This window comes from Xyrauchen texanus, chromosome 9, assembly GCF_025860055.1.
Source record: "Xyrauchen texanus isolate HMW12.3.18 chromosome 9, RBS_HiC_50CHRs, whole genome shotgun sequence".
NCBI classification, from domain to species: Eukaryota; Metazoa; Chordata; class Actinopteri; order Cypriniformes; family Catostomidae; genus Xyrauchen; species Xyrauchen texanus.
The window spans coordinates 30,053,113-30,070,417 of record NC_068284.1 but is presented as its reverse complement, the minus strand read 5'-3'; the positions used below and the strand labels follow the sequence as shown (position 1 = coordinate 30,070,417).

The window sequence follows — 17,305 nt, the reverse complement described above, 5'->3', positions numbered from 1 at the left end:
ACATGAACTCAACTGTTTATTTAATTGTACACACTGTAAACCCCGATAAGTTAACTCAAAATATTTGAGGAAACTTATTACCTCAAAACTTTTAAGTTGATAAAATTAATTGTTTTAAGTCAGTTATACTTAAATCTATAGATCAATTACCTCAAAACTTTTAAGTTGATAAAATTAATTGTTTTAAGTCAGTTACACTTAAATCTATAGAGCACATTAACTCAAAATTATTTATTTTAATAAACTTTTTCTATGTATTTTATAACAAAATTTTTATTAATCAGAAATTAATACTAAATTTGCTATACATTTAAAAATAAATATAATACTTAATTTCCAAGAAATATGACCTCAAAATTAACATTAGCAAAATATTATTCCTTAAACATTAGAAAGGAAGACAATTTCAAACTCCATACATGAAAATACGTTTTATTTTGCAAAAGGAATAATTCAAACCTGATGCATTAACATGCCTCACTGCCATTACCTTTTGAAAATGTAACAAAAGTGTCACAATTCACAACTAGACATTTTAGAAATGTATAATAATGCAGAAAACATTTCAGAAGTTTTTACACTGTTCATGCCAGCATTATAACAGACCTCTGTATACATTAGAATGTCACTATATTAGTCACAACAAATGAAAAGGACAGATAAGGTGTAGAAAACTAGTGCATCCAGAGATGCAGGAAAAACTCTTTATCAAGTAAAAAAAAATTGTTAAACAGCAATCTGGGCCATCTTTCAGTAACGCAATCCCAGTAAATACTAAGTTAACACAAAATCTGTGTTCAAAATTTGAGAAGTATTACAATAGACTAACAATATTAGTCACAACAAGTGAAATAAAATACAATAAACAGTCTCTTGAGCATCCAGAAATGCAGAAAATCTCTTAATCAGTAAAAATAAAATTTAGACCGTAATCTGGGTGCTAGTGGCTTTCAGTAACGCAATCCCAGTAAATACTAAGTGAACACAATCTGTGTTCTGGAAAATGTAGAAATTTGAGATAAGTATTACAACAGACTGTAACAATATTATTCACAACAAGCTAAATAAAAAACAATAAACAGTCTCTTGTACATCCAGAAATGCAGAAAATCTCTTAATCAGTAAAAATAAAATTTAGGCAGTAATCTGGGTGCTAGTGGCTTTCAGTAACGCAATCCCAATGAATACTAAAATGAAAATGAAATTCTCCACTTCACTGGGAAATTATAAATCTTGAGCTCAGTGTTTAATAGGGCAACTACAGTAGTCACTCACAACAACTGAAAAGAACAGAAAATATATTGTACAGAGCTCGTACATCCATTCCTCATACTCCTTAATTAGTAGCTCATTTTTTAGACTCAGCAATCTGGGTGTTAGTGGCTTTGAGTCATCCAAGCCCAGTAAGACTTTTTGGATGAAGTTAAATGTGTGTGTCAGCTCTTTGGGGTAGTTGAGATGTAATGCATATATCAAACCAAACATCAAAAGAAAAGCATCAGCCAACCTGGAAATGTCCCTTAGAACAATGTCACCTTCCAGCACAATAGCAATCCGAGCAGGGTCAAACTGAACAGTGGAAGTCAAGTCTCCATTCACCATGCTGACAAGAGCTACAGCTGAATCTGCAATGTCTGGCTCATCCACCTCTTAAGTCTGAAAAGCATGAGAGAACTTCATGAGCATAATCAGATAAATAACATTAAAATTCAAACGAGATGTATAAAAACCTACATTCCACATCTTGAAAAACACAGAGTCATCTTCGCGCAAGTAGACAGGGAGGGCTCGAAGTGCAGCTGTACGTCTATTGTCAATATCGTAGTGATCCTGAAAAAAGACAGAACTGTCTTAGTGGTGCAAGAAAAAAGAAAAAAATAGAGATAAAAGTACAGATGAAAGAGGGGAAGAAATTTAAAGCGAAAAAAGTTCAAAGCTAGGTTTAAACTATTAACAGATAAAATACTTGTGCACATTAACCAATTAACTTGTACTATAAATGTAATTAACAACATTTACCACAAGATCAAAGGCACTAAAGATGCTTCTCAGTGCTTCTGCTGCTTTGCCAGTACGGGCAGCCTTCTGCCTGTAAACAGCAATCAGTCGAGGAGTATGGTTGTCCAGTTCTGCATAGAACTTGTTTTTCAAGCTGATATTAGTAATTCTGTGGAATTCTGCAGCAATCTGAAAGCAAGCATTCAAACAAATAACATAAAAAAAAAAATGTTAAACAAGAAAACAAAAGAAACAGACACACATAAATGCACAAAAAATGGAATCTAACAGACAGCAACTGAGAAAATTACCTGAGATTCCAAACGAAGTGCAGGCCACTTTTCCAAAAAGTCCTTCACTGGTTGTGATGGGTTATCTACAACGATCTGTTTGCGACGCAGCGCAAATGTACTTTGCATGAGTTTCTCTATCATGTGACGAGTCTCTACTCATCTTGCTATGGCGGGCTAGTGGGTGTGGCTAGAAGACTCATCAAGGTAACAAAAAGCCGAGCCCAAATCAAACACAAAATAACCCGGAGAACAGACCCCCCCATCTACACTAGCCAGCCTAACTTTTATAGAGGGATGAACAGGTGGACATCGTTCCCTTGATGAGTCTTCTAGCCACACCCACTAGCCCGCCATAGCAAGATGAGTAGAGACTCGTCACAATCAGCCCAAGACTTCTTTCTGTCTTAGACACTTCCTCAACTATTTGCAATCTTTGTTGTTCCAAGCTTTCAGCACTCTCTCCTTTTGGAAAATTTGGTAGGTAGTTTACCTCAGCTCAACAAGCTCTTTTGATGTTGGAGTGGGGAGACTCACTCTCTGGATTATTTTGGATTCTCTTCCCCGAGTTAACAGCCACCTCTTCACAGCCAGATCTGCTGAGTTTTGTACGATAGTTGCCCATCTTAAACTTTAAGCTTGTCTTCCAGCCATACCATCCACATTGACTTCCTGGTTCTGTGAGGCAGGGATGCTTAGAAATAAGAGCCTCAGCTGCTTTAGCTACTTTGTCGCTGGGGTAAGCCTTAAAGCTGTGCATTGCCTTGGCCATATTTTCTAGAATGTCATGTTTTTGGCCTTTTGTTAATTTTAAGAATTTTCCACTGTTTTGATAGGCCGTATTTCCACTATTTAGGGTGTGCTCGACGTCATATGAAAATTGAGGAACTTGGAACACATCAGGCCAACTCTGCAAGCGTCCTGGGGCATAAGTGAGCATTTCTGTGTCTGAAGTTGCAGCTGAGCCAGCATCAGTCTCAGATCGGTGTACTTTCAATACAGCCTTCTCTGGCAGTTCTGAAATGTGTTAGAAAGCAGAGTTGCCCCCAAAAATCTGGGCCTTCATATTGGAGGCTGAAATCAAAATCAAGACGAGGTCTGAATTTCTCTTTGATCACTGTAATCAACTCTTCTACTGTACTTGGTCGTGTAGAAAGGGTCATCTTGTGGGCAATGTCAGGAGCAATGTAAACTCTCAGTAAAAGTTTTTGTGATTCTGCCATCTATGAGACCAAAACAACAAGGTAAAAGACAAGTTAAAAATATAGTTTCGAACAAGATGGACTGGACATGGATTTGCAAATAATGTAGAAATCTTTACCTTATTGTAAAGGCAGAAATCGCTTTGGCGTCAACAGCAACTGGCCCTCTATGCTGTAGGCAGAAAGGGGGGATGTGTCGCTCAAATCTGTTATAGTTTTAACAGATATATCACCTAAACACAGATTAAAAGCTCTTAGGTGTTCAATATAATGGGACTTGTGCTCCCTGCATAGGAAGGCCACACGATCGTTCACAAGGAGGACTGACTCAGTTTTACAAAACTGAGGTAACCCTGCTTCATAACCAGCAGGAAAATATTCCCCAGTAGAAATATTTGTCCCATCAATGGTGATTCGAGATGCACAGTATATAGTGTTACTATCAGTCTTCTGTTTAATATACTGTATTGCCACTTCAGGTAGAGTTGAAACTAAAACAGATGTCACAGTTGATGCCTGCAAATGTGGTTTGAAGAACGCTGGCGCACTTAGATGGTAACCCATCATATGCTGGTGTCTGCTTGCCAGTGTCTTCAGCGCATTTTTAAACTTCTGTGTATCATGCACAACCCGTTTGAAGAAGCGGTGTTTGCCTTCAAAACGCATGGTCCATAAATGTACAAGAGGTCCAAAACATCTGATCAGCTCTGGGTAATGTTCAATGAAGTGATGCTTTGGCCGAAGCTTAAAATCTGGAAATACTTCAAGAAGAATTTGCCTGTGGTCCCTAATGTTGGAGAAAGCACTAACTCCACAATGTCTTTCAATTCCATTAACACTGCCCATGCACTATCTCCCTCTGGTACAACATTGCCAACCATAAATGGAAGTAGCCGAAGTAATGCAGCATTTTCATGACCATTACCACCTATTGTCATTTTTGTGGTATAAGTTTTGGAAATTGGCTTTGGTTTATCAACCTTATCTGTATGCTGATATGAGAATGATTCAATTTTCCTGTTCAAATAATCAAGCGTGAAGTGTTTCAGACGAATCATTTTCTGAATGCATAAAGCCAACTCTACTGGCACAATACCTTCAAGGAGGTCATGGAGAATATCGGGGGGAAACCAGTGATTGGATGAAAATACTGCAGCTTTTGTTTTAAGACACAGTCCTCTTTCACACCACAAATAATTTCCCCAGTTCTACTGGAGACATTCTGGACATGCAGATCATGAGTTACCTTAGTTCTCAGACTGAATTCACCCTCAGCCACATCATGCGATTGAAACTGGTCTTGAGTTGCCAGACAGAATCTGCACACATACTCTGAACGAAATGACTGTACAAAGCCTGCCAATCCGTGAGCTGCAAGATTATCTGCTGCAACAAAAAGAACAGTGCCTTTAACAGATTGTCCAAGAGACTCAATGAACACACCATCTTGTTCTAATGTACATATGTCTTGCATTAAAGGGCCAAGCACACTCTCATAGCCACATTTATGGACATCAGGAACTTTACACAGCACTGCTAGCTGAATGACATGCAAAGCTGATCGGCATTTACTAGGTAAATCAGCAAGTACCCAGTACACCGCACAGAGTTTGTGTATTTTCCTCGAAGTACCTAATGGAATTGCAACTTCTATATCATCGATGTAAATCAGCAGCGGCAATTTAAACTCCTCTGATTCTGATAACAGCTTATTTTCTTGAAAATACAAACCATCTCGATGACTTGTGTATTGATCAGTTTGTGAAGAATGTGATTCTTTAATTCTGTCAAGAACATCAGTATGTTTAAACAACAACTGAATCATAGGCAGTATAGGGACATAAACAGCTGTGCGCCCAGGTGCTACAACATACTGAAACAGCATTACCATTGGGTAATTTCTCTCAATATAGGTTTTTACGTCAGCTATTTGAGGACAATTCTGCCCCTTTAGCAGTTGCACTGACAAAAACATTACCGTTTATAACAACACTAACAATTTCATCAAGAGCAGCTTCACTCACAGTATAGCAATGTCTCTGTAATACGTCATTAACTGCTTCTCTCAGCAGCGGCCTTGACAAAGAAAACAGCTGACACAAATGTTCTACTATTTCCTGTGCAGCTATATCTGACACATGAAGTAAAGCCTGCATCTTCAAAAACAGAGAGGCTAAATTGCGTTGTAGTTGCGCTTTTAATTGGCTTGTGTCACACTGTACATCGTCAACCATATCCAATATGTCTGCATCCTCAGACTGAGTAGGATCCTCAAATGGAGGCTCTGCAGCTGCAGAACTGCCATCATCTGCAGCAACTACATCCTCAAAAAGGTCCAAGCAAGCTGAACTAACATCTACTCCATGGGCACTGGTTTTGTGAGAATTAAATGAGGAGTAAACATTTGTGGTATACCTACAGTTTTTATATGGACATGTTACCATTTCATGACTTCTCAAATGCCCTCTTAAATGACCAAAAAGATTTTTCTCTGAAAAAGGCTGCTTGAACCCACATAAAGGACATGTGTACACCACCTGGACTTCTTGACAGACATGCCGCTTATCCTTCTCATTATGAAATCGTGATACATTAATTTTTAGTGCATTGAATGAAACAAATGTGCAAATGCAAGAGTCATAGAGACATGGTAAAGGGCTAACCTTTGAAAAATGGCTATGTTGCAAACCATAATGCCGAAGTAGCTGTGCTCGAGTAAGTGAGGAGGAATCACATAACCTGCATTTCCAATCCATCACTCAAATCCAAATCTTTAAAATGACAAGACATGAGAAAACTATGAGCTATGCCAACCTCTAAAATCAGTTGGAGTTTTAAAATGCTGCATACTTTTAGTCATGTATTTTCACCCCCGAATTCCAAATTGTAATTTTACTCACATATGCTCTGGTCTCACAAGTTTGAACCTGTATAGAAAATAAAAACACAAATTAATAGTGAGGCAGAGACATGTCAAATACAACAATTTCAGAATTTAAAATTTTTTACCTTGGATTACAGCTAATTTAATTCTAAGCATCAGTTAAAAAAACAAGTAAGATTAAATCTTTTTTTTTTTTCCTGTTTCAATTTAGGTTCTGTAACCGAAAAGCTTCGATAAAAGCAACTGCGATAACCAACAGTGCCACAAATTAATATCCGTGCGATGCAATTGCGTACATAAATCAACTCTGTCCCTTAATTGTTTAAATTTAGTTAAATCAATCCACAAATAACATCGCAACATGCAGGCCTAATCATTTTAGTAACGTTCAGTTGGATGACTTTTCTGTCACATTCTGATGCAGATTACTTGAATAACTTTTTTTTAAAAAAGTTAAGAAGTACTTACCACATTATAGCCACTAAACAAACCGCAGCAAACACAGAAACGACGAAGATGAACGAAACTGATTCTCCAGAACCACGTTGAGGCAACGAATCCTGCATGACATGGCGGGCTTCCAAGTTCAAATCTGAGCGCTCGATTTCAAATGGGAATTATTACTCCCGTTATTTTTTAGTCATTTGAGTAAACCATGAAATAAACGGACATGACATTTATATGTTGACTCTTTGTTGTGTTTTGGATAGTTTTACCTGGTATGTTATGTTTTTAAAAATAAAAAAGTGCGCCGAGTAGACTCTTCTTTTTCGTAGGCAGATTGATAGGCACTCAATAAAGCTCATTACTGCCACCAAGATGCAAAAATAAGGCTATGGTAATTCGTTTTACTCGGTTTTACTCCGTTGTTATTTTTACAGTCATTTCAGTAAAACATGACATAAACGGACATAGCATGATAGTCATGTTGACTAGTCTGTTTTGGAGAGTTTACCTAGTATGTTTTAAAGTATTCTCAATGCACTATTGCATTGAGAATACTTAAAACATTTTATTTTTAAGATTTATGCATTTCAATTAATAGTAAAATTCCATTGAATTGAATAACCCTTACATATTCTAACTGAATAATTGAACAATCTTTAATAAATTCAATTAAAATGTAAGGAACATTAAACTCAAATTGATGGAATTTTACTATTGAAATTTGTATATCTTTTAAAAAGGCTTTAAAATGTTTTTGAGTGTAGACCATAGACTGTAAAAATAGACTAGAGACTCTTCTTTATTGAATTGGCAGATTGGAACGCAATAAAGCTCATTACACGCCACCAAGAGGCAAAAGTAAGGCTATGGTATTTAAGATGACATCAAGTTTTACTTATTTTATTTGAGTTCCTGGAACTTAAAACGGCCAAATCGTTGAACAAACTTAAAAGTTTTAAGTTGAATGAACTGTTTCACTGTTTTGAGTATAGTTCACTTATTTTTAATAAGTAGGTTATACTGTTCGGGAATACAGTGAACAGGAAGAACTGATTATGATAAACAATAAATCAATGTGTTGACAGTTCTGCAAGGCCAATGAAATGGAGTATCTGACAGGCCGTGTGTGGATTGGATTCTGGTTGATCGTCATTGTGGTTTTCACGGTGGCCTTTGAAGGAAGCTTCATGGTGCGATTTGTGACACGTTTCACCCAGGAAATCTTCTCCTTCCTCATCTCTGTCATCTTCATCTATGAGACCTTCTTCAAATTGGGCAAAGTATCGAGATATCTTATGTCCGTGTGAAAAAATAGCATTGACTCAATTCGCAGACATTCAGACTCTCTGTCTACTACACAGATCTTCATGGATCATCCTCTGAGCAGCTGCTATGGAAAAGAAGAAAATGACACTGCTTTAGCATCACCCAATGGTGACAGAAGATCTTCAGATGCCTCTCAAATACTAAACCAGCCAAACACAGCTCTCCTCTCTCTGGTGCTCATGTCAGGAACTTTCTTTATTGCCTTTTATCTGCGTAAATTCAAAAACAGCGCTTTCTTCCCTGGCAGGGTAAGCTAGTGTTGCTGGTAACACATTGTGGCACTTGAGAAGTGGTCAAAATAGAATTTTACACTATGTTATACGATGACATTGTTCATAATGAAATGAAATCTTATCTGTGGCCTAGATTCGAAGGGTTATTGGAGATTTTGGAGTTCCTATTGCAATCTCCACCATGGTTCTGTTGGACTACAGCATAAAGGACACTTATACACAGGTGAAACATATATAATATGATGCTATTCATATTTAACCCTCCTACTGCATATATAATAATTTTTGAATACCACATAGTTTTTAGTACGAGAACCAAACTTAGCGACTTTGTCAAGACTATCAAAATACAGTACACATAATAAATGTTTTCAGATTTTTTAATAAAATTGTTTAAGAGATATAACCATTAAAAAAGGTTTTACATCTTTTGCGTTCTCTGGTCAATTTTGACAATCTTCAATTGTTGCTTTACACATGATATTTTGTAGATTTGTTTGTTCATCTATGAATTCGAGACATTCATATCTTGTTTACAAACATGCATGCACACATACACATACAGTCACACACATACACACATTCCTGTACAAAACAGACATGACAGATGTAACAAACATAACAAACAAACTAAATCAAAAGTAATACTGTCTATAGAGGGGTGTGTCGAGAGCAGAAGTTCATGCACACATTAGTCTAAATAGTGCTTAAAAGAGGAAATTGTCCACATTTTACTCTGTAGCCATCTGCAGCCGAACCAGCTTACAGCACACCCACGTGTCAATATTCGGCAGTTCATGCTAGTAAAAAGAATAGATTTAGCTTAAAAACAAAGTAAAGGAGTATTAATATTGTATACTTGAGTTGTACAGTTGTTTTGATGATGTTCAGTTGAAAAAGAATATGTTGATTTCATAACTTTTGACTGAGTTATAACTCAGTTATGAGTTATAGGAAATTCATTCAAATTACTAATGCTTACATTAGATATTAATATACTGTAAATTGTATATTATGTTATGTTATATTTAGATACAATTTAAAAGAAATGTTGATAAAAAAAAGATGTATTCACACGTATCACACAGATTTTGGTGTAGTTAATGTAAGTATATTTTTAAATGTCAAAGAATTTCTACATTTAATTATTTCTACAAAGAAAAAAAAAAAGCATATTAAATCATTACTTTTATATTTGTCAGTTAACATGCCAAAAATATAAATCTTTTTACATGTATGATCAATTAAGAACTTATAATGACTTACAGTATAGTTTTAGATGAACAGCGTCAGGTTATGAATGATTCATAAGCTTGAATTCAACCAGGTCAGAATTGACTCGTGAATCCTAAAGGTGTATGTAAAGGTGTACTGAATGCAATAGGAGGGTTGATCTAGAAGTGATTTCCCATTATCACACCTTATTTTATGGTTAGGGGCAACAAAAAACTGATTTTAGGGGTAGGTTAGGGTTAGGATTAACAATATCACTGCCAGCCCAAACACCCAATGCTCTAAGCTTGATTATTGATTAGAGACTGGAATATTTTTGCATATCTCTAAACCAAAAAGACTCTGTATTCCCCCAGTCACCTGACATTTCATGTAACCCCAAACAATTTTGAAGATGAGGCACAGTGAGCTCTAAACTTTTTCCCTATACAGAAATTAAATGTGCCTTATGGCTTCTCTGTGACCAGCCCAGACAAGCGCGGTTGGTTTATACACCCAATGGGCTCTGATGGCCAGTTCCCAATCTGGATGATGGCTGCTAGTATTCTACCTGCCATGCTTGTGTACATCCTCATTTTCATGGAGTCTCAGATCACAACGTGAGTGACAGATACCATCATGTTCTACCTGATGCCATTACTTTTGTCTGATGATCTCAATTATATTATTACCATATTTTTATTGATTTCTCTTTTCTTAACAGTCTTATTGTGAGTAAGAAGGATAGGATGCTAGTTAAGGGTTCAGGCTTTCACTTGGACCTGCTAATCATCGTGGCAGCTGGTGGGATTTCAGCATTGTTTGGACTGCCATGGTTGACTGGTGCAACTGTTCGTTCTGTAACCCACGCAAATAGCCTTACAGTGATGAGCAAAGCTGTTGCCCCCGGTGACAAACCACGTATTCAGGAAGTAAAAGAGCAGAGAGTAACAGGATTTTTGGTGGCTCTTTTTGTAGGTGGGTTGCTTCATTTAATGGATTATAAATTATGAGATATTGCCCTAACACAGTGGTCCCCAAACTTTTTACATTGGCATACCCCTTCAAACATTCAACATCCTTTCGCTTACCCCCTCTCTAACGCATAGATACAATTCACACAAGGTCATTTGAAAATATGTCTGTTTAACACAATTATCTTTGTAGAACAACTCCCTTATATAACATGTTATATTTGTACATGTTTTGTACATGTTATATTAATCATATACATACTGAATAAATTATTTACCGATTGAGATGTGAATGCTAGATATGATATAACTGCATAACTTGAAAACTCTCCCTCATCGCGTCGCGGTATAGGCCTACAAGAATAGCGTTCAGTTCTGCGCCTGGAATTGCGCATCATTGCAAGAACGTCATTGCCGTCATGAACGAGCATTGCGGTTAAGTTTCTGTGCAATTGTGTGGTCAGCTCAAGGTGCAATTTTATGTCACATTTGACACTGTTAGCAAGGTTGAAAACATAATGCAGCAACGTAAAAACACTAAACAGGTCTCTACCGTGCAAGCAAATGTGAGTGAAAATTACTCCGTGTGAATGTGGAAAATTATTTGGTGCCGCTGAATGTCTGACACCTGTCATCAAAGCTTTTGAACTTATACCATCAGAATCAAAACTTCCTATGCATCTAACCTTAGATAGCTACCAATTAAGTTTTTAACTGCGAAGTTTTAGTCTGGTAAAACAGTGAAGTATCAATTTCACTTGCTATCACTTATATACGTCACATAGCACTGGACTTTGCTGGCGAAAAAATATACTTGTGTGACGCACGACGCATGAGTAAATGCATTTTTAACCGCAAAATATCAGGTTATTTCATTGCATATTTTTCTGACCTTTATGACACAACCATTGTGGTGTTTCTACACTAGAGGGCACACAAAATACTTTTTGCCAGTGAGAAATACATGAACTTGAATGTTATTTTTAGACTGTGATGAAATTGAAAGAACGGTAAATCTCAGAATTGTATTCGCGTACCCCCATTGTCACTCACGTACCCCAGTTTGGGAAACACTGCCCTAACAGTTACCAAAATGACCAGTTGCAGTACCAGTTGTTTGTATTGAAAGTTTATTACCTCACTTCCTTCTAATATTATGCAGGTCTATCTATTGTGATTGGAGACCTTTTGCGTCAGATTCCTATCGCTGTGTTGTTCGGCATATTCCTCTATATGGGAGTGATGTCCCTGAATGGGATCCAGCTAACAGAACGTATGATGCTGCTATTAATGCCACCCAAGTACCACCCTGACCACACATATGTCCGCAAGGTGAGATCTTCTACAAGAACTGACCTTCTTAAATCAATATTCAGGCCACACTTGTTCTGAAGCAGTGCTGGTTTTAATTTATTATCAGTGTCAGATTTAGTGGTGCTTTAACCTTTGACCTGTCTATTTCAGGTGCGTACTCTACGCATGCACTTGTTCACATGTTTCCAGCTGGTGTGCCTGGCTGTGTTGTGGACTGTAATGTCAACTGCAGCCTCATTAGCCTTCCCATTTGTCCTTGTCCTCACTGTGCCATTCAGGAGGTTCCTGTTGCCTCAAATATTTACCCCACGTGAGATGCAATGTGTGAGTGTTTTTTTGGTTGGCATTTTGGTTTCCTGTAGAAAGGCAAACTTTTCATATGAAGTACTTTAATAAAGCTATTTGTAGTTTTTTATTTTACACCTAAACCATCTGTTATCATAATGTGCCTAAATATCAAATCTGTCTGTCATTTAATGTGCTTTACCCAAGTAGGACATACTCCAAGATCATCATCCTTTTTTGCCCTGGAACAACATTCTTCTCAACCAATTACATTTTAGCGTTAGAAATTTCAACAACATTCTTATCATCTGACCCATGATTGTATGCTGTTCCAGGACCAACAAAGGATGTTGATTCAGGAACATGTTCTCGGCAAAATCACATCTTGCAAACATGTTCTCCAGACTAACATAAAGTCTATTAAGTTAAACCAGCACTTATTTTGCCCTTTGTTTTTAACATTGTTCTTTGTGTCTGTGTGACAGCTTGATGCAGATGATGCTGAGCCATCATTTGATGAGAGGGAAGGCCAAGATGAATATACAGAGATGCAAATGCCAGTATGACCTCATTCCTACCCTTTCACTACTTGGGCTGGCCTGACTTTCTTTTCTGGCAGCAGTATCCAGATATACTGCATGTCTTTTTTTTTTTTTTTATCAATCATTTTTTGTCTCCATTTTGTCCAGATGAGTTTCCCACTTTATTTGTTTTTGTTTTGATTTATGGTAAATTATATATATATGTGTGTGTGTGTAAAAGTGTTAAATGGTTGCTCAAATGTCACTATGTATCTGTTGCATAGAGGATATCTTTATATCACCTGTACAATTTTCTTTTTTCTGTTTATTAAAAAAAAGAAATTGCGATATATGTGTTGTGGAGGGGTAAATGAATGTATGATCTTCAGTATGTTCAGAATGATACAGGAAGCACTTTAAGGTACATTTAAAACTAAACCTTTTCTACTGCTTACTTCATTGCAAGGTGAAATATAATGTGTGTACAGAATAACATTCATGCAAATTATATAAGTTGAATATTTTTGTAACCAAACTGATATAATATACAGCTTTGAGATATACTTACCTTTATGCAAAAGAAGATCATTTTTGTCAATTATGTATACATGCTTTGCCTGAAATTGTTGCATAGTTGTGTTAAATAAATATTTGTCCCACCAGAACACTAAAGAGACATATTTGTTTATATCAAATTAACTCTAAGATTAATATAGTAGTTCTAAAGTAGAAGTTTTCAGCTATATGGAAACAATAATACTAATTATTGTTATCTAATTAATGTCACTATAATCATTTGATTATAGTGGATTTAATTTACCTACCACAAGAGTGAAAGTAAAAAAGAGATGGGAATGAAAGCAAGACATGTTCATTGTTGAGAATGTTTTAATTAAATGTTGTAAAGAGTTCAAAAGGTTTAGTTTAACAGTACCTCTTTTGTGATGAATAGTCTTATAATTTAAACATTACCTGACCACAATTGTGAAGTAATACAGACCTGTAGTTGGATGCACTGTTTAATTTTTATAAATCATATTTATCTCCTTTTCCATTCATGAACATTAGTCCTTTGAGGTACAGAACTAAAATCTAAACGATAGTCTTTTCTGATTTCATGTTTCTGAAACATGAACTGTGCATGGCTTTAAGTGAAAGCAAGAAATAGAAAACAAATGTAGATTTGGTATAATATTGTAATTTTGTTTCTTAAACATGTGTGCCTCATGTGCATTCCAGTTGTGAGGAAGATCTTGAGAATAATTATTTTTATAAAGAAGGGACTACTTTATACATCTCAGATATGATCTGTTGTGGGTTCTTGAAATCGTGAAAAAACTGCTAAAACTGACAAAAAGTATATTCTTCTGTGTTTCATTTTGTGCACAAATTGTAGCGCCTTTAGTTCACTTGATTGTTTCTTTCATATACAGTGTTGCTTTCAATACTTTGTGATTAATAATGTATTACTTTAGAATGTAAATGATGTGGGCATACAGCATCTCATATGTCCTTGTCTGTAAATATTTAGAGTGCAGGCCTGAACCTAATAAAATAATGGAATCGATTTTACATGTGACTTTTTTTTCTTAATTTATTAAAATCATAATTTCACATACTAACTTAAAACTAAATAACCACCAGATGATGCCGATACATTTTATTGAATGTATATGTAGCGCAATATTACGTTCACACTATAATAATGTGACATGAGTCTGGTTTGTGAAGATTTACATTGATCTGTTCAGGCTCCAAACAACTAAATGGATAAAACTGGAATTTTGCTGTGAGTATGGAACAAAGTGTCAGACATTTTAACTTTATAGTTTTAGATGTGTCTGCTGTTTTTTTTTTTTTTTTTAGGTGGAAAGGTATGATCCCAATAAGGCAGATAATTTTTTCTTTGAAGGCTGGCTGCAGTGTTACTATGTGAATGTATTAAATTTAATAAGGGATAACAACGTCCGGACAATGTGGTTCAATATGGGCAGGTTAATGAGATCCAGAACTACACTGAAAATCTGAATTCTCCACCTGCAGCCAGGAGCTTTTTCATTATGCATTATATTATCAGCTTAACAATAAGTTAAAAGTTGAGTTGAAAAATTAACATGAATTGAAAAATGTATTGAGTACACCGATGAGCCAAAACATTATAACCACCCACAGAGGAAGCAAATAACATTGATCATCTCCAAACAAGGCCACATGGCAAGGTCTGGGTAGATTAAATGGTAAGCGAACAATCAGTTCTCGTAGTCAACATGTTGAAAGCAGGAGAAATGGGCAGGAATAAAGACCTGAGCAACTTTGACAAGGGCCAAATTGTTATGGCCAGATGACTGGGTCAGAAAATCTCTGAAACGGCAAGGCTTGTGGGTTGCTCCCAGTCAGCAGTGGCGATTACCTACTGACAGTGGTACAAGGAAGGAAAACCACAATCTGGCAACAGGGTGTTTGGGCACCCAAGTCTCATTGATGCACGAGGGCAACGAAGGCTATCCCGTTTGATTGAACCGACAGAAGGTCTACAGTGGCACAAGTCACAGAAAATGTTAATGATGGTTATGGGAGGAATGCGTCACAACACAGTGCATTGCACCCTGCTGCACATGGGACTGCGTATAGCCACAGACCAGTCAGAGTGCCCATGATAACCCCTGTCCACCATAGAAAGTGCCTTCAATGGGCATGCAAGTATCAGAAATGGATCTTGGACCAGTGTAAGAAGGTTGTCTGGTCTGAGCAGCCCTATTTTCTTTTGCATCACGTGGACGGCCATCTACCTGTGCTCCATTTACCTGAGGAAGTGATAACACCAGGATGCACAGTGGGAAGACGACAAGCAGTGGAGTGTGTGTGATGCTCTGGGCAATGTTCTGCTGGGAAACTCTGGGTCCAGCCATTCATGTGGATGTCAATTTGACATCTGCCACCTACCTAAACATTGTTGCAGACCAGGTACACCCTTTCATGGCAATGGTATTCCCTGATGGCAGTGGCCTCTTTCATCAGGATAATGCGCCCTGCCACACTGCACACATTGTTCAGGAATGGTTTTGTATTGGTGCAGATACCACAGGACACCTTCAAGGATCTTGTGGGGACCATGCCTCGGCGGGTCTGTGCTGTTTTGACATCACGCAGAGGACCAACAGCATATTAGACATATTAAGGAATAATGTTCTGGCTCATCAGTGTATTTACAGTATATACTGTATCATTTTGACACTTTCTAAAAATGCAGAATGTAAAGATAACATACTATGAAATTGTGTTCAATGGACATAGCAGTTATTGAGGTAGCAGCCAGGAATAAAGTGACAATGAATTAAGTGCAACTCTGGACATGTGCAAAAGCTGAACGGTGTAAAGGTGTGAGTGTGTGTGTGCGTGTGTGTCATTACAGTCTCTGAGTACTGAGGAGTCTGATGGCTTGGGGTAAGAAGCTGTTACACAGTTTGGCCATGAGGGCCCGAATGCTTCGGTTCCTCTTGCCAGAAGGCAGGAGGGTGAAGAGTTTGTGTGAGGGGTCATCCACAATGCTGGCTGCTTTGCGGATGCAGCAATTGGTGTAAATGTCTTTGGTGGAGGGAAGAGAGACCCTGATGATCTTCTCAGCTGTCCTCACTATCCTCTGCAGGGCTTTGCGGTCCAAAACGGTGCAAGTCCCAAACCAGGCAGTGACGCAGCTGCTCAGGATGCTCTCAATAGCAGTTGAACACATTTAAAAAGTAACCCCCCCAACCCTGTTTTTTTTATTATTGGTATATCACTGTCTATTTTCATTGCAAGATCAAGGTAGTTTTAAAAGGTAATATACACAATATAGTATATAATACAGTAATATACAAAATGAACATTATATAAGATCTTTCATTTCAATATTTGATAAAATTTTTTTTACAATTTTCCCTGGTGAGATATTTCTGAAAACATCCACAAAAATCTTTTTGAGTAAAAACTAGTGGCATTAAAAGTAGGACATTCCAGTAAAATGTGTTTTATTGACAGTGGTGTCTGACAAAAATCACATGTCGGTGGCACTTCACACCAGTCATATCAGTAAACATATAAAAGCTGTTTTATTCTACATGGAGAGGGTCCACACATGGGGGCCATGTTAGAATCACATGACATGGGCTAGACTGGTAATCTGGCATGCAGGGCATTTTCCCAGTAGATGCACTTTGGGGTCGATCATGAGCAGACTGGCCATTGGGAAAACCGAGCGGGCCGGTGGGTCGGCTGTGAATCGGGCCGAATGGGCCGCAATTAGCTAAAATGAGCCGCCGCGTTATGCAGAACGGACCACAAAACAAATCGGTTACTAACGTAACCTCGGTTCTCTCTAGATGAGGGAACGAGTATTGCGTAAGCTAGCTTATGCTACGGGAAAGATTAATCTTTTCTGAGATATTGAAGCCAAAAAATTATCCTTAATTTTGTATCCATTGTCAACGCAGTGCGACAGCTGCAGACCTTGAGCGGGCTAGCTAGCGAGCTCATTGGTTGCTCTGCGGCAACTGCTGCAGCCTATAGATGAGCTTGGGCGAACTCGCATCCAATGAGAGGCGTCCAGCGCTCACTGCATCAAAGCCCGCCAAAAGGGTGTG

General features: G+C 37.5%; 2 protein-coding genes across 6 annotated transcripts in view; one reads left to right on the top strand and one right to left on the bottom strand.

Annotated features, from left to right (window-relative positions):
• LOC127648838 (anion exchange protein 2-like) overlaps nucleotides 1–14,247 on the top strand; it is a 43,140-nt gene extending 28,893 nt beyond the window's left edge. For both annotated transcript variants that reach the window (XM_052133615.1, XM_052133614.1), the window contains 8 exons: nucleotides 7,907–8,101; nucleotides 8,183–8,395; nucleotides 8,514–8,603; nucleotides 10,046–10,212; nucleotides 10,317–10,570; nucleotides 11,729–11,898; nucleotides 12,031–12,204; nucleotides 12,651–14,247. In XM_052133615.1, the coding sequence (XP_051989575.1) occupies nucleotides 7,907–8,101; nucleotides 8,183–8,395; nucleotides 8,514–8,603; nucleotides 10,046–10,212; nucleotides 10,317–10,570; nucleotides 11,729–11,898; nucleotides 12,031–12,204; nucleotides 12,651–12,731 (1,344 nt within the window). In that variant the 3' untranslated portion in view covers nucleotides 12,732–14,247. The remainder of the gene's footprint in view (nucleotides 1–7,906; nucleotides 8,102–8,182; nucleotides 8,396–8,513; nucleotides 8,604–10,045; nucleotides 10,213–10,316; nucleotides 10,571–11,728; nucleotides 11,899–12,030; nucleotides 12,205–12,650) is intronic.
• LOC127648839 (uncharacterized) lies at nucleotides 472–7,911 on the bottom strand. Of its 4 annotated transcripts, XR_007971243.1 has the most exons (8): nucleotides 6,843–7,911; nucleotides 6,391–6,417; nucleotides 6,154–6,261; nucleotides 3,610–4,876; nucleotides 2,310–3,511; nucleotides 2,020–2,187; nucleotides 1,735–1,830; nucleotides 472–1,656 (listed from the first exon to the last, which is right to left on the bottom strand). XR_007971243.1 is itself a non-coding variant. In XM_052133616.1 (4 exons), the coding sequence occupies exons 1-4, from the start codon at nucleotides 5,313–5,315 to the stop codon at nucleotides 1,651–1,653; spliced, it is 849 nt and encodes a 282-aa protein (XP_051989576.1). In that variant the 5' UTR covers nucleotides 5,316–5,323; the 3' UTR covers nucleotides 472–1,650. The 4 variants fall into 4 exon arrangements, 1 of the variants encoding a protein (XP_051989576.1); XR_007971242.1 differs by having other exon boundaries at nucleotides 6,391–7,911; XR_007971241.1 differs by having other exon boundaries at nucleotides 6,154–7,911.
• Nucleotides 14,248–17,305: the final 3,058 nt, after the last annotated feature.

Bases quoted from the DNA above. Each gene is read 5' to 3' on its own strand.
- LOC127648839 (XM_052133616.1), bottom strand. From the start codon at position 5,315: ATGATTCAGTTGTTGTTTAAACATACTGATGTTCTTGACAGAATTAAA. The intron at 2,188-4,736 runs GTAACTCATGAT...GCTTGCTTTCAG, and splicing joins AATTCAGTCTGAGAACTAAG to ATTGCTGCAGAATTCCACAG. The intron at 1,831-2,019 runs GTAAATGTTGTT...GTCTTTTTTCAG, and splicing joins TTAGTGCCTTTGATCTTGTG to GATCACTACGATATTGACAA.